Source organism: Phodopus roborovskii, unplaced genomic scaffold, assembly GCF_943737965.1.
Source record: "Phodopus roborovskii unplaced genomic scaffold, PHOROB, whole genome shotgun sequence".
NCBI lineage: Eukaryota > Metazoa > Chordata > Mammalia > Rodentia > Cricetidae > Phodopus > Phodopus roborovskii.
In genome coordinates this window covers 5,416,375-5,430,540 of record NW_026126546.1, presented here as the reverse complement: position 1 = coordinate 5,430,540, position 14,166 = coordinate 5,416,375, and the positions used below count along the sequence as shown (strand labels likewise).

At 44.6% G+C, this 14,166-nt stretch overlaps 1 protein-coding gene across 1 annotated transcript in view; it reads right to left on the bottom strand.

Moving 5' to 3' along the window:
• The window catches only part of Stk32b (serine/threonine kinase 32B), a 225,708-nt gene that overhangs the window by 38,721 nt on the left and 172,821 nt on the right, over positions 1-14,166 (bottom strand). The window contains exon 5 of the mRNA XM_051200286.1: positions 9,821-9,858. Coding sequence (XP_051056243.1) covers positions 9,821-9,858 — 38 coding nt within the window. The remainder of the gene's footprint in view (positions 1-9,820; positions 9,859-14,166) is intronic.

Here is a 14,166-nt window from a genome sequence, read left to right as displayed (position 1 = left end):
TGGGTATTTTGTGACAGAAACAAGAAGAGCAAGTAATATGGATAGTTAAAAAAATTAAACTGAGGATGTGGCATAGTCTGAAGGAAAAGCTGGGTAGGGCGTGGGATGCTGTTAGCCCCTGAAGTAAGATTTCTGTTAACAGAAGGAACCACGAGGGACCAGCAAGGAGAGGAGAACAGCCTTGGAAAAAGTCAGGGCAGAGGTAGGCTGTGTTGGACCTTCAGAACTGTAGGGACATTGGCTTTTACTCTTTCTGAGAAGGTTGGGACCTAACCTGACTTGTTATGAATGTCACCTTGGGTCCCTGCCATGAGTAGATTATGCAGACAAGAACAAAAGCAAGGAAAGTGGGAAACAGTTTAAAAAATGCAAACCCTTTCCAGTGTAAGCTGCACAGGGCTACATAACTGCTGAGCAGACCTCAAAGGACACATGAGTAGGCTGAGTGCCGTTATAAAAGGGTCATTACACTAGTCACCTCCTTTCCCCTTCCTCCTTCTGCTATTGGAGGATGCAGCAACAAGGCTCCTTCTTGGGAGCAGCCTTCACTAGACGCTGCCCCTGATGGTCTTCAATCTTGAGCTTCCAGCCTTTGGATTTGGAAGTTCTATTATTTGTAAGCTACTCAGTCTAAGGGATTGTTACAGTATAGGAGCAGGCTAAACATAGTCCCTTTCTTGATTTTAAAAATAGCTCCTTGCTTGCTTTAGGTAGACACAGGGAGACCTCTACACCCTTCATTCCCTTTGCAGGGTGTTGTCTTTTGCTGAGAAGACACACCATGATCATGAAACCTCTCCTAAGAGAAAGCATTTCACTGAGGACTTGCTTACAGTTTCAGAGACTCAGTCAGTCCATTATCCTCATGGCCAGGAGCATGGTGGCAGGAAGGTAGGCATGGTCTTGGAGACGTAGTTAGGAGCTACATTCTGTTCCAGATGCAGAGAGACATGAGCCAGGCCTGGCATGGGCTTTTTAAACCTCAAAGCTTGCCTCCAGTGACACACCTCCTCCTCCTCCAACAAGCCCACGCCTCCTAATCTTTCTCAATTAGTGCCACTCCTTGATGACTAAGCATTCAGATATATGAGCCTATGTGGGGCCATTTTCATTTAAACCACCACAGATGTTACCTCCGTGATGTCATCCAAACCCAATCACCTTGGAAAGTCCTTACCTTAAATACTACAACCAGACCCCGATCACATGAACCGAGGGTGGGACACTCTTCACTCCACTACATCCTGGACTAGGACTCTCGTGGATACCTGTTCTCCTCTCCATTGCTATCCCAGCTTCCTGCACGTCACCTTGTTCTCTCTCTGAGTCCGGAAATACTGCCTGGCCTGGAAAAGGATGTGCTGAGAGGTTACTGAGTAATGTAGTGCCCGGCCCAGCAAGTGCACTCTGTTGCCTGCCTGTCTTTGTTGGGCTAGCAGAGACAGCAGAGGTTGGCATTGTTCTCGTCCATGGGTTCGTAACAGGGACCCTTCTAGGCCTGCTTCTGCAACCCACATTGGCGAGTGCTGAGTCTCTAGGGAACCCCTGGAAGAGTTGCAGAGACAGAGAGTGGAGGAACAAGCCAGGTGTTAGAATGGAAGGGACAGCGCCCACGGCCACCTCCTTCCACAGTCATCCGATTGCAATTTGAGGCAAACCATTTCTGAGTATCTTGCTCACCCTAGCTGGCTCTAGGGATCCACCCCATGACCAAGACAGGACTCAGTGGTGCTGTTTAGATAAAACAACTGGAAGCCTGGGGAGATAAGAACCAGAGGCAGCAGCCTTGCCTGTGGCTCTCTCTGGCTGCCTCTGCTTCCCCATGCTTGCTGCTAAAAATAGCTGTGCTTTTGGGCTCTCTGCATGGGCCATGGAGGGGGAGGGTGCTGTTGATCTTCCACACAGATCTGCTATCTTGGGCACTGCACACAGCTCATGTTTTCTGGCCACTTATCTGTATGGAGATCACAAAGATTTACCACAGGAAAGAAAGAAAGCCAATGAAAATCCATGCGCAAGCTTATCAAAGCTTCCTTCACTCCTGGCGAAAGAAGATTGGTCTCAAAGCATGCCTTTGCCTGCTATTCTGTGAGATTTAGCTTCTTCCCATCCCACAGTTGTGAAGAAGTAATGCAGGGCTTTTAAGAGAACTCATCTGCTGCAGGAGCCTCTGTGTATGGGGCATGTGTGAAACCCAAGCTAGTTAAAAAAAAATGATGTCCACTGAGACAGTGTCAGTGTGACCCAGGCTGCCTGGGCTCAGCTCTCCTTGTCCTCACTTCTGAAATAGCCATGAGAAGGCCATAGGTAATGAGTCCTCCAGAATTTGAGCCAGAGAAGCAGGGCTGAGTCACCCAGGCCACTGTGGGCCAGCCGACAGTCAGAGAGCCTTAGTCCTCGAAGCAACCAGTCATTTTTATTAGAGTGGCCTCCACCCCTGCGGGACTTAGTGTTTATAGCAAGGTTAGCGCTGCCTAGCCTGCAGCACTTCCACTCCCAAGACGTGGGAGCCAGCTGACTGCTCCTTGGTAATGCTTTTAAAGTGATGTGGTAGAGTGATACCCAACTTGATTGTGCAATGGAAGATGGACACACCCCTTCCTCTTTGCTCCACATCTTCCAAGTCCCCAGGAGCTCTTAGTCCCTAAGCAAGGTCACTATCGCCTTTGCTTACCAGGTGCCTATCTTCCTTCAGCTCTGTTCCCCAACTCTCATGGTTGTTCTACTTGGCTACTGGTTCAGACTTCAAATCCCAGCTCTATCTTAAGACTTGAAGCCTTCCCTATGAGAAGAGGAGGGAGCGGGGAAGCTTGCCTGGGAGCTTTGACTTTCATAGAATGAGCATATTTGAGCATCGTCGATAAAATATTCACGTGTGTGTCTACCGAATTTTAAAAATCACATTGAAATGCAGCCCTCTTGTCTCCAAGGTGGCACCCAATGAAACAAATAGCAACATAGGTTCCCTGTTCCACAAGACACTTCCTAATGTGGTTTTCAAGAGGGGTGGGTGGGTGGGTGCTGCCCCAATGTACTATGTAATGACCCACTTAGGAATATGCAGGGTTCTGCTCTTGGTTATGTTCATACTGAATAGCACCTGCTCAAAAAAAAAAAAAAAACAAAAAACAAAAAAAAACAAAAAAAAAACAACTTATTCATGAGATAACTGATCAAAGATACACAAAATTAATTCCTGCCCCAATCTCTATCAAAGGTGTGACATGCCTTATGGAGTCAAGAACAACATCATTAGGTTTCTGGCTTGTCTTCTGATGCCCTGCTCAGAGCCTCCTGAGGCCTTGGGACTGCACATGGGGGAACTTGACCCGGAAGGTTCCCATCCAGAGTCTGCAGAGCCCTAGTCCCGCCTCCACCCACAGGAGGAAGCAAGTGTGGGCCTGTTTCAGGCTGCCTTCTGGTGCCCTACTTGGAGCCTCCTGAGGACTGGGGACTGTGCAGCGGGGAACCCATTCTGGTAGATCAAGTCATGCAGAGTCTGCTGACATCGCAGAACTAGTGTCAACTCAACCCACCTGGAGAGGGAGTCTCTCAGACCTGCCTGCAAACCATGGTGAGGCCCATCAAAGTATTGGTCTGCTTGCACTGAGCAGAAGAGAACCTTGGATCCATACCCTCCAGGAGAAGAAGAGACACACCTTCACCCACTGGAAGAAGGGATGGGACTATGACAATATAATAGCACATTCAACAACAGAAAAAACAATATGATGCCACCAGAGTCTAAGAACTCTACACCAGCAAGACCTGAACATCCCAAAACAAATGAAGCAGAAGAGAACAACTTTTAAAACAACTTCATGAAGACGATAGAGACCCTTAAAGAGAAAATGTGAAGACCCTTTAAAGAAATGAAGTAAAAGACAAACCCAAAATTGTAAGAAACTATTCAAACAGTGCAAGGTTTGAGACCTGAAATAGAGATAATTAAAAACAAAAAACAAAACAACAACAAAAACACAGTTTGAGAGAATGCTAGGAATAGAAACGCTTGGTAAATGATCAGGAACTACAGATGCAAGCATAACCAACAGAATACAAGAGATGGAAGAGAAAATCTCAGGCATTGAAGATACACGAGGAGAAATAGATTCATTGACCAAATAAAATCTTAAGTCCAACAAATCCCTAACACAAAATATCCAGGAAATATGGGACACTGTGTAAGGCCAAACATAAGAATAATAGGTATAGAGGAAGGTGAAGAAACCCAAATCAAAGGTGCAGAAAATATACTCAACAAAATCATAGAAGAAAACTTTCCCAACCTAAAAAAAGACATGTCAATGAAAGTACAAGAAGCTTACAGAACACCAAATATAGTGGACCACAAAAGAAGTCCCCTCACCACATAATAATCTAAACACAAAACATACAGAATAAAGAAAGAATATTATGAGCAGCAAAGGAAAAAGACTAAGTAAATATAAAGGCAAATGTATCAGAATTACTCCTGACTTCTCCATGGAACTCTGAATGCCAAAAGGTCGTGGATAGATAGATATTCTACCAACACTAAGAGACCAAGGATGTCAGCCCAGTCTACAATACCCAGCAAAGCTTTCAAGCACTATAGATGGAGAAACCAAGACAATCCATGACAAAACCAGATTTAAACAATACATATCCACTATCCAGCCCCACAGAAAGTTCTGGAAGGAAAATTCTAACCCAAGGAAGTTAACTACACCCATCCCACTTTACCAACAGCTAAAAGAAAAAAATGGGGGGGGGGGTGGAATCCACACACAATACCACTACCACCACCAAATCCAAAACAAACAAGAATTAACAATCAATGGTCATTAATATCCCTCAATATTAATAGTATTAACTCACCTATAAAAATATACAGACTAACAGAATGGATATAAAGACAGAAACCATCCTTCTGCTTCATACAAGAAACATACCACAACTTCCTAGACAGACACTACCTCAGAGTTAAGGGTTGGGAAAAGACTTTCCAATCAAACGGACACAAGAAACAAGCAGGTGTAGCAATCCTAATATCTAACAAATTAGATTTGAAACTAAAATCAAAAGAGATGAAGAAGGTCATTTCTTGTTCAACATACTGTGTTGACTTAATCTATCAAGATGAAGTCTCAATTATGAACATTTATGTCCCAAATACAAAGGCACCCACATTCATAAAAGAAACATTACTATAGCTCAAATCACACCTTAACCTCACACACTTATAGTGGGAGACTTCAATACCCCACTCTCAACACTGAACAGGACCACCAGACAGAAACTTAACAAAGAAACAAAGGAATTAACAGAAGTTATGAGCCAATTGGGTTTAACAAACATCTATAGAACATTCCATCCAAACACAAAAGAATATAACTTCTTCTCAGTGCCACATGGAACCTTCTCTAAAATTGACCACATACTCAGCAATATAACAAACCTCAATAGGTACAAAAAATTAGAATAACCCCCTGTATCTTATCAGACCACCATGCTTTAAAGTTAGAATTCAACAACACAACTTGCAGAAAACCTACAAACTCGTGGAAATTGAACAATGCACAATTGCACCATTCCTGGGTCAAGGAATAAATAAAGAAAGAAATTAAAGATTTCCTAGAATTCAGTGAGAATGAAGACACAACATACCCAAGTTTATGGGACACTTTGAAAGCAGTACTAAAAGGAAAGTTCATAGTACTAAGTGCCCACATGAAGAAACTAGAGAATAGTCACATTAGAGAATTAACATAACAAATAAAAGCTCTAGAACAAAAACAAGCAAACTCTCTCTGGAGTAATAGAAACCAGGAAATAATCAAATTGAGGGCTGAAATCAATAAAGTAGGAACTAGGAAAACAATACGAAGAATCAATGTAACAAAGAGTTGGTTCTTTGAGAATATCAACAAGATAGACAAACCTTTGCCCAAACTAATCAAAAGGTAGAGAGAGAACATGCAAATTAATAAAATCAGAAATGAAAAAGGGGGGCATAACAACAGACACTGAGGAAATCCAGAGAATCTTCAGGTCATACTTTGAAAACCTGTACTCCACAAAATTTGAAAATTTAACGGAAATGAACAATTTTTTTTTTTTTGGATAGATATCACTAACCAAATTTAAATCAAGAAAAGATAAGCAACCTAGATTCCCCTGAACTGAAGAACTGATGGAGAAAATGTGATACATCTACACAATGGAATACTACTCATTGGGAAAAACAAACAAACAAAAACAAAACAAAACAATGGAATCTGGAAATTTACAGGCAAATGGATGGAACTGGAAGGAACCATCCTGAGTGAGGTAACCCAGTCACAAAACATGGTATGTAGTCATTCATATATGGATTTTAGACATAGAGCAAAGAATTACCAGTCTACAATCCTCACCACCTGAGAAGTTAGGAAGCAAGGAGGACCCTAAGAGAGATATACATGGTCCCCTGGAGAAAGGGACAAGATCTCCTGAGCAAATTGGGAGCATCAGGGAGGGGAGAGGGAGTTAGAAGAAAGAGGAATGTTATGAGCAGTTTTCCCACCAGCCTGGTCCCACAGCTGCGTCAACCCCAAACAACAACACAGAGATTAGATATAAAACTATTGGCCTGTTAGTAGCGTTTCTTATTGACTAGCTCTGTTTTAAATATTAACCAATTTCTATCAATCTAAGTATTTCCACGTGGTCTTATCTTACCGGAGAGAGGGTCCGGACCTTCTCCTCAAGTCCCTACATCTTGACTTTTCTCCTACATCTCCCAGAATCCTCCTTGTCTCCTAGTCCCACCTATCTTGCTTTCCTATTGTCCAACAAGGCTTTATTCATTAACCAATAAGAGAAACATATTTACAGAATGACATCTCCCATCAGAGGAGGGGAGGGGAGAGGACACGAGGGAGCAGGAAGATTGAGTCAGGGGAAGAATAGAGAAGAACAAGAAAAAGATACCACAATAGAGGGAACCATTACAAGTTTAAAGATAAATCTGACACTAGCTAGGGAAATGTCCCGAGATCTACAAGGATGACCCCAACCAGCAATCTAAGCAATATTGGAGAAGCTACCTTAAATACCCTCCCCTGATAGTGAGATTGATGATTACCTTATATGCCATCCTAGAGCCCTCATCTAGTAACTGATGGAAGCAGAAGCAGACAACAACAGCTAAACACGGAGCAGAACTCCTGGAATCCAGTTGCAGAGAGGGAGGAATGATGAGCAAAGGGGTCAAGACCAGGCTGGAGAAACCCACAGAAACAGCTGACCTGAACAAGTGGGAGTTCATGGACCCCAGACTGATAGCTGGGAAACCAGCATAGGACCGACCCAGACCCCCTGAATGTGGGTCTCAGTTAGGAAGTCTGGGAAATCTATGAGGTGTCTTGTAGTAGATCAGTATTTATCCCTAGTATATGAATGGACTTTGGGAGCCCATCCCACATAGAGGGATACTCTCTTAGCCAAGACACATGGGGAGGGCCTAAACCCTGCTCCAAGTGATATGGCAGACTTTGAAGACCCCCCCACTGAAGGCCTCACCCTCCCCTGAGGTGCAGAAAGGAGATGGGATATGGGTTTGAGGGGTTATGGGAGAAGTGGGGGGAGAGAAAACTGGGTAAAACAAGCTTGATTCAAATTTAAATAAGGGTGGGGGAGAAGAGCATCATTGTGGGTTTCCAAGGCTTCATGACCCAGATACTTCCATTTACCATAAGGTCACTGAAAAACCCTAGTCAACTGTGGAGATATGAGCGTGTGTGTGTGTGTGTGTGTGTGTGTGTGTGTGTGTGTGTGTGTGTATTCATGCATGTACAGGTGAACATATACATACAGGTGTGCATTCATATGTATCTGTATGAGTGTAGAGGCCAGAAGCAAACCTCAGGGCTTGCTGTTCAGACATCATCCACCTTGTATTTTTGTTTCACAGACACTGACACTTAGTTTCCTATTAGCCTAGGCTGGCTGGCCAGCAAGCCCCAGGGGGCCACCTGTCTCAAGCTCACAGTGCCAGGATTGCAAGTGTGTATCACCTCTCCTAGCATTTTTCTGTGGGTACTGGGGATGGAATTCTCATTTTCTCCTGGTAAGAGCTTTATCTCCTGAGCCATCTCCCAGGTCCCTTGTGTGGTTTTTATATGCAGATGCAGGCTTGCAAACTAAATCCAGAGTTCTGGGTAGAAGTGTAAAATTGTCAATCAAAGCTGCCTCCAAATTCCCTCTTGGCTTCTTTTTAGATCCACACAGTATCCTGGGAACTTTGGACATCATACCCCTCCTTTGGCTGGAAAGATCTCGGCTTGTCACCGGCCTGAGGTAGTTGTGGGAATCAAGAGTCCCTAGGATATTTCCTCTGAATCCTGGGAGCTAAATAGAGCCTTCAGCCCAAGCACCTGCAGCCTCTAAGAATGAAGGAGGCAGTAACTCAAGGCAGACCTGCTGGTAGACAATGTTCCCATCCACATTGCATTGTGGTGTGAGGAGTTGAATGGTGTTCCAAAAGTTCATAGGCTGAATCTCAAGCCCCTGTAGTTGAAGACAATGTGGATTTGGAGATCCGATGTTTAAAGAACTAAAATCAAGGCCAGAGGGGTGGGTTCTAATTAAGGCTGCCTGGTGTCATCATGAGGATAGGATACGGGCATGCACAGTGCTGAGTGAGGACAGTAGGAGGACGTGGTGTCTATCTGCTGACCATTTCAGAAGTCTTTGGTTGAAGCTCCCAGGTCCCTGTGCAGAGTTACATCAGCTGCATCAAGTCAGCATGCCAGACTGTGACGGACAGGTTCCCTTGCTGCTCGTGTTGGGGTCCCATGGGGCTAATCTGCTCCCACTGCTCCATTTCCCATGCAGTAGCTCTGGTGTCTCTCAAACCCCACTTGGCATTTATTCTTCAGTGGCTCTCAGGCTCTTCAGGATGAGCCCCAAACCACTAAATGGGGGAATGAGGCCCAGAGGGACCCAACCCCATCCAGGAAGTTTCCCCAGCTATTTCCCAGGGTGCTTCCTATTGCGCCCTCATCTACTGCCTTGACTGTAGTGACTCCCTTTGGCCCTCCTACTCATGCCTCCTGGCTCTCAGTAGCTTATCCAATCCACACAACACTGTGAGGCCCACAAGGCTGGAACCACAGCCTGCCCACCTGGGTCCTTTGGTACAGTAGCTTTGGGAGAACTGCACATGGCTGTAGGGATCACACCAGAGCCATGGAACAATCAATGATCCTGATCTTCCCTATTGGCTTTCTAAAGCAGTTCTCATGCGTGAAAGGGCTAAGAGCTCCAAGGAGTTGCTTGATGGTCCAGCCTGGATCCTGCCTCACAGTTTGAACACAGAGATGCTCTGGGTCAGCTATCAGTGGTTGCTGCTCAGGACCGCTCTTTCCTGAAGGGTCTGCTTCCCTGGGAGCCCTGCAGAAGAACTTGTACCTCTTTGCAGCATCATTTCATCTGCTTCTATGACCTGACCTTGGGTGTGTCTGAACAGAGAAAGGGGACCTCACATTTTCAGCACCCCTGCACAGGACTAGGACATTCCTTCACTATAATCTCACACTCCCTGGTCCTCACTGTGCCCTGTCATCCACAAACTGGGATACAAACGGCAGTGACTTCAGAGATGCTAACTGCAAATAGTTCAACTCAACTTACCATGACAGGACATTGCCCAGAAACTGACACATGTCACAGTCGGGACTGGAACAGAATAAGGGTTTTCTCCAGCACCTAAGATCCACTCCTCCAACCACATTCAACTCCCATGCCCCAGGCTAAATGGGGCCCCTAGAAAAGGCAGGAGGAGACCTTGACTCACCATGCTCGTCCAGCAGGATGTTGTCTGGCTTGATGTCTCTGCAAGAGAACACAGGCAGAGGTGTGAGTCCTAAGCCAGCATGGGGGCCACCACAGGCTCAGGCTACAGGACAGAGGGTACTCTAGGATGTTGTCTCTTCTGTTACCTCCTCTCAGAGGGCTGAAGCAAGTGTGACAACAGGATCCCCAGGGGTCAGAACTTCTTTCTGGACCCTGAGCCTATTGTTTGACTATTTTGTTCTGAGACATTCTTAATGTTGGGCCTTTCAATGCTGGCTGAAATGTTCAGAAGCAACTGTCACTCTGTATGTTGAAATCCTTGTTGTTTTTTGTCATAATAGAGATGGTAGGTTGAGTGAGCCATGTGTCAGTAGGCAGAGGAACTTCTCCACTCTGCTACTCTTCAACCTTCATGTCTGGGGACCCCGCTGTGTCACTTTGTGGGTACAAGAAGAGACTCTGGATAAAACACTGTAAAAACAACCCAAAGGGGACATGGCTCAGTCAGTGAGGTGTCTGATGTACAAGCATGAAGAGCTGAGGTAGCACCCTCAGCACCCATGTAAAAGTCAGGGGCACTGCACTGTGGTGGACACAGGCAGGTCCTGGAGCTCACTGGTCAGTTTGAATCTATGAACTCCAGGTTCTGGGAGAGACCGTGCAGAAAAATGTAGTGTTCAGGGGAGACACTTGACACCAACCTCTCTCTCTCTCTCTCTCTCTCTCTCTCTCTCTCTGTCATACACACACACACACACACACACACACACACACACACACACACAATTCACCATCTGGCCCTTATGGAGTGGGTCTGTTGAACTCTCAGGAACTGAACCACGCAGACACAATTTGGATAGGAGTAGGTTTCTAGAAAGTTCTATTTGAGGCGGTCTGGCTTGATCAAAACACATTAGTCTGGAAGGAATCCACAGCTTTTCATTTTCTGTGGAAACAAAAATAGAAATCCTTTTCCCCAGTAACTTGTCCTTGAACTTAAATTTTGGAGTCAAAGCATTTTTTTTAATTTAATTTATTATTTTACATGTCGATCCCAGTTCCCTCAAGCCAGAGCACCTGAAATAGAGTACCAGGTGATCCTACATTCAAAACAGCTGGACAAAGCAGCCATGCAGACTACAGCCAGGATTTCTGCATCTTCTTAGAATTCCCCATGACAGAACCCCTTACCAGCAGGAAGTAGTTTGGAAAGAACGACGCCCAAATTCCCAAATATTATCTATAAATGTTTGTTTTCATTTAAAAAAAGAAAAGAAAAAGAAAGTTCTATTTGATATTCGGTATTGCCATGCTAGCAAAGAGCCTCTACTAACCAAGGAGCACATTGTAAAGTGAGGGCTCTGCTCTTTGATCCACGCATCTGGGAATCCAGCATGGTACCAGTCAATCTTGTGCATACATGGAACTTGAGGGGCATAGGAAGGAAGGGTAAGCATGTGACAGCAAGCTTCAGTCCCCCAACTTGCTGCAGCAGTAAAACTATAGATTTCAGAGACATACCCCACACATTTAGAGTTAACGTCACAGCGGTGGTGTGGTAACTAATGACAGCTTTCTCAGAGATAAAGAGTAACTGCCCCCGAGTTGATCAAATATTAACTCTACCTGAAGAGATGTGCAGGGTTATTGCTGATGCTAGGCAATTTCTTCCAGGGGAGGAGAGAAATGCACGGCATTTATATTTCATTTCTGATTCTCATTATGACTTTTCAAGCCCATGAATTTTGATGCGCATTAGGTACACAGGCCCTGCCACCAGGCTCACAGGACACCCATGTGACCAAAGAGATAAGGGAGCCCCCAGGGAAGGATGAACTTGAAAACAAAGAAAATTAAAACAATAGACAGGGGTTCCAGTGTCAATGTGTGAAAACTAGGTCAGCAAATGCTAGCTCCCTACCGGAGTGGCTCAAGATCTCTCAAGGGGGACATAAATGTGTCAGGAGTGTGGTACAGCCATCTGTGAGAGTGTCACAATGAAACCCACCCCTTTCTTCAATGTGTATTCACAAATACTGCAATCAGACTACCTGTACATTATCAAGCCATTTACAAATTGAGCATGGAAGGGAAGGGGCTCCCAATACCATGCCCCAGGCTGAGGATCGATTGGAAGTTGGTGGCTGCGGAGGAGAGAAGAGTCACTTTTCTTTGTGGGAAGTGGCCACTGGTATGTTGCCCATGCCCTAGTAGATGGCCTCACATTCATGCTCGTATGGTATGGGCAACACTAATTGGGTTCCATGCAGTATAAAAAATAAGAAGAGGATCTTGGCCCGTAACTGGCTGAAGCTCCCTACTCCACCAGAGGCCATGCTGTCTACCTGAACTGCAGGTAGGCAATCTGCCGGTGGGCCTCCTTGACTCGCTCAGTGCCCACCCAGCCTACCTCTGACCTCATCTTCCCTCCTGGTCACCAGATCCCAGCTCACAGCTCCAGTAGAAGCATTCTGCTCAATGTAAGGCCATACTGGCTGCCAGAGCTCCAGATACTCACACATTCTACCCCAGTTGACCCTCCCCTCCTTGCCATGGTGGAGGCCCCTTTTCAACTAGAGGCAACATTAGCCACCAGGGCTCTTGGCAGGTAGCCCATCCACAGACTTTCTCCCTTCTCTCGGTGACTGTCCAACCTCCCACCAATTTCCTGTCTCCTCCTCCCCACCTTGTCGCAGCCCCCCACTTAGGTGGAAGCTTGGCCACAAGCCTTGCCATCTGCCAGAACTCCAAGTAAGCTGCATGCCTGGGTACCCCCTCACTCCCTTGGTTCCCCCACACCTATCCCCAATCTTCCCACCCGTCCCCATTGCTGTGTCCCAAATTCCTGCTCAACCAGAGACCACCCCAGCCATCAGAAATCCAACCCCCAACATGGGTGGGTGGTGTATCTCTGCTCAACCACAGGTCACTCTGGCCAGAAGGCCAGAGAGCAAACAGAAACCAAGGAACAAAACACCTACCAACAAAGGAAAACTCAGAAAGTGGTACCTATATCTCTAATCACCTCAAACCCAGATGCTTAGTTGCCAGCATAAAAACATAATCAAGGCAATATGTCACTACCAGGGCCCAGCTATCCTACTACAGTGAGTCCTAAATATTCTAACACAGCTGAAGCACAAGAAAAAGACCTTAAAACCAACTTTGTGAAGATGATAGAGGAAAAAGAAAGCCAAGAAAAAAAAAAAACAGTTTAAGGAAATTAATAAAACAGTTCAAGACCTGAAAATGGAAATAGAAACAATAAAGAAAGCACAAACTGAGGGGACTCTGTAAACGAAGAATGTAAGTAAGTGAACAGGAATCTAAGGTGTTGAAGATACAATAGAAGAAATAGTTACATTGGTCAAAGAAAATGTTAAATCTAAAAAAATCCCTGACACAAAACATCCAAGAAATCTAGGACACTATGAAAAGATCAAACCTAAGAACAAGAATAGAAGAAGGAGAAGAATTCCAGATCAAAGGCCCAGAAAATGTTTTCAACAAAATCATAGAAGAAAAATTTCCTAACCTAAAGAAGGGCATGTTTATAATGACACAAGAAACTTACAGAATATCAACTAGATTGGACCAGTCACATAACTTGTCACATAACAATCAAAAGTCCAAACATACAGAACAAAGGAAAACAACTAAAAGCTGCAAGGGAAAAGGACAATTAACACATAGAGGCAGACCTATTAGAATTACAACCAAGTTCTCAATGGAGGCTTTAAAAGCCAGAAGGGCCTGAACAGGTGTCCCTTCAGACTCTCAGAGACCACAGATGCCAGCCCAGACCACCATACCCAGCAAAACTTTTAATCACCATGAATGGAGGAAACAAGATATTCCATAATAAAATCATATTTAAACAACATCTATCCATAAGTATAGCCCTATAAAAGGTACTAGGTTAACTATACTCATAAAAACAGAAAATAAGTAATATTTATACCAGCAAAACCAAAAGAAGGGAAGAAAACACACACACATACACACACACACACACACACACACACACCCCACCAACACCACCACAACAACAACGACAACAGCAACAGCACCTCTACCAACAAAATAACAGGAATTAACAATCATTGGTCATTGACATCTCTCAACACCAATAAAAGGACACAGACTAACAGAAAAGGATGCAAAAACAGGACCCAACTTTCTGCTGCATATAAGAAACACATCTCAACATCACAGCTTGACATTACCTTAGAGTAAAAATTTTTTCCAAGGAAATGGACCAGGAAACAACTTGGTGTAGCTATTCTAATAACTAACAAAGTTAAATTTAAATCAAAACTAATTAAAGAGATAGCAAAAGACACTTTA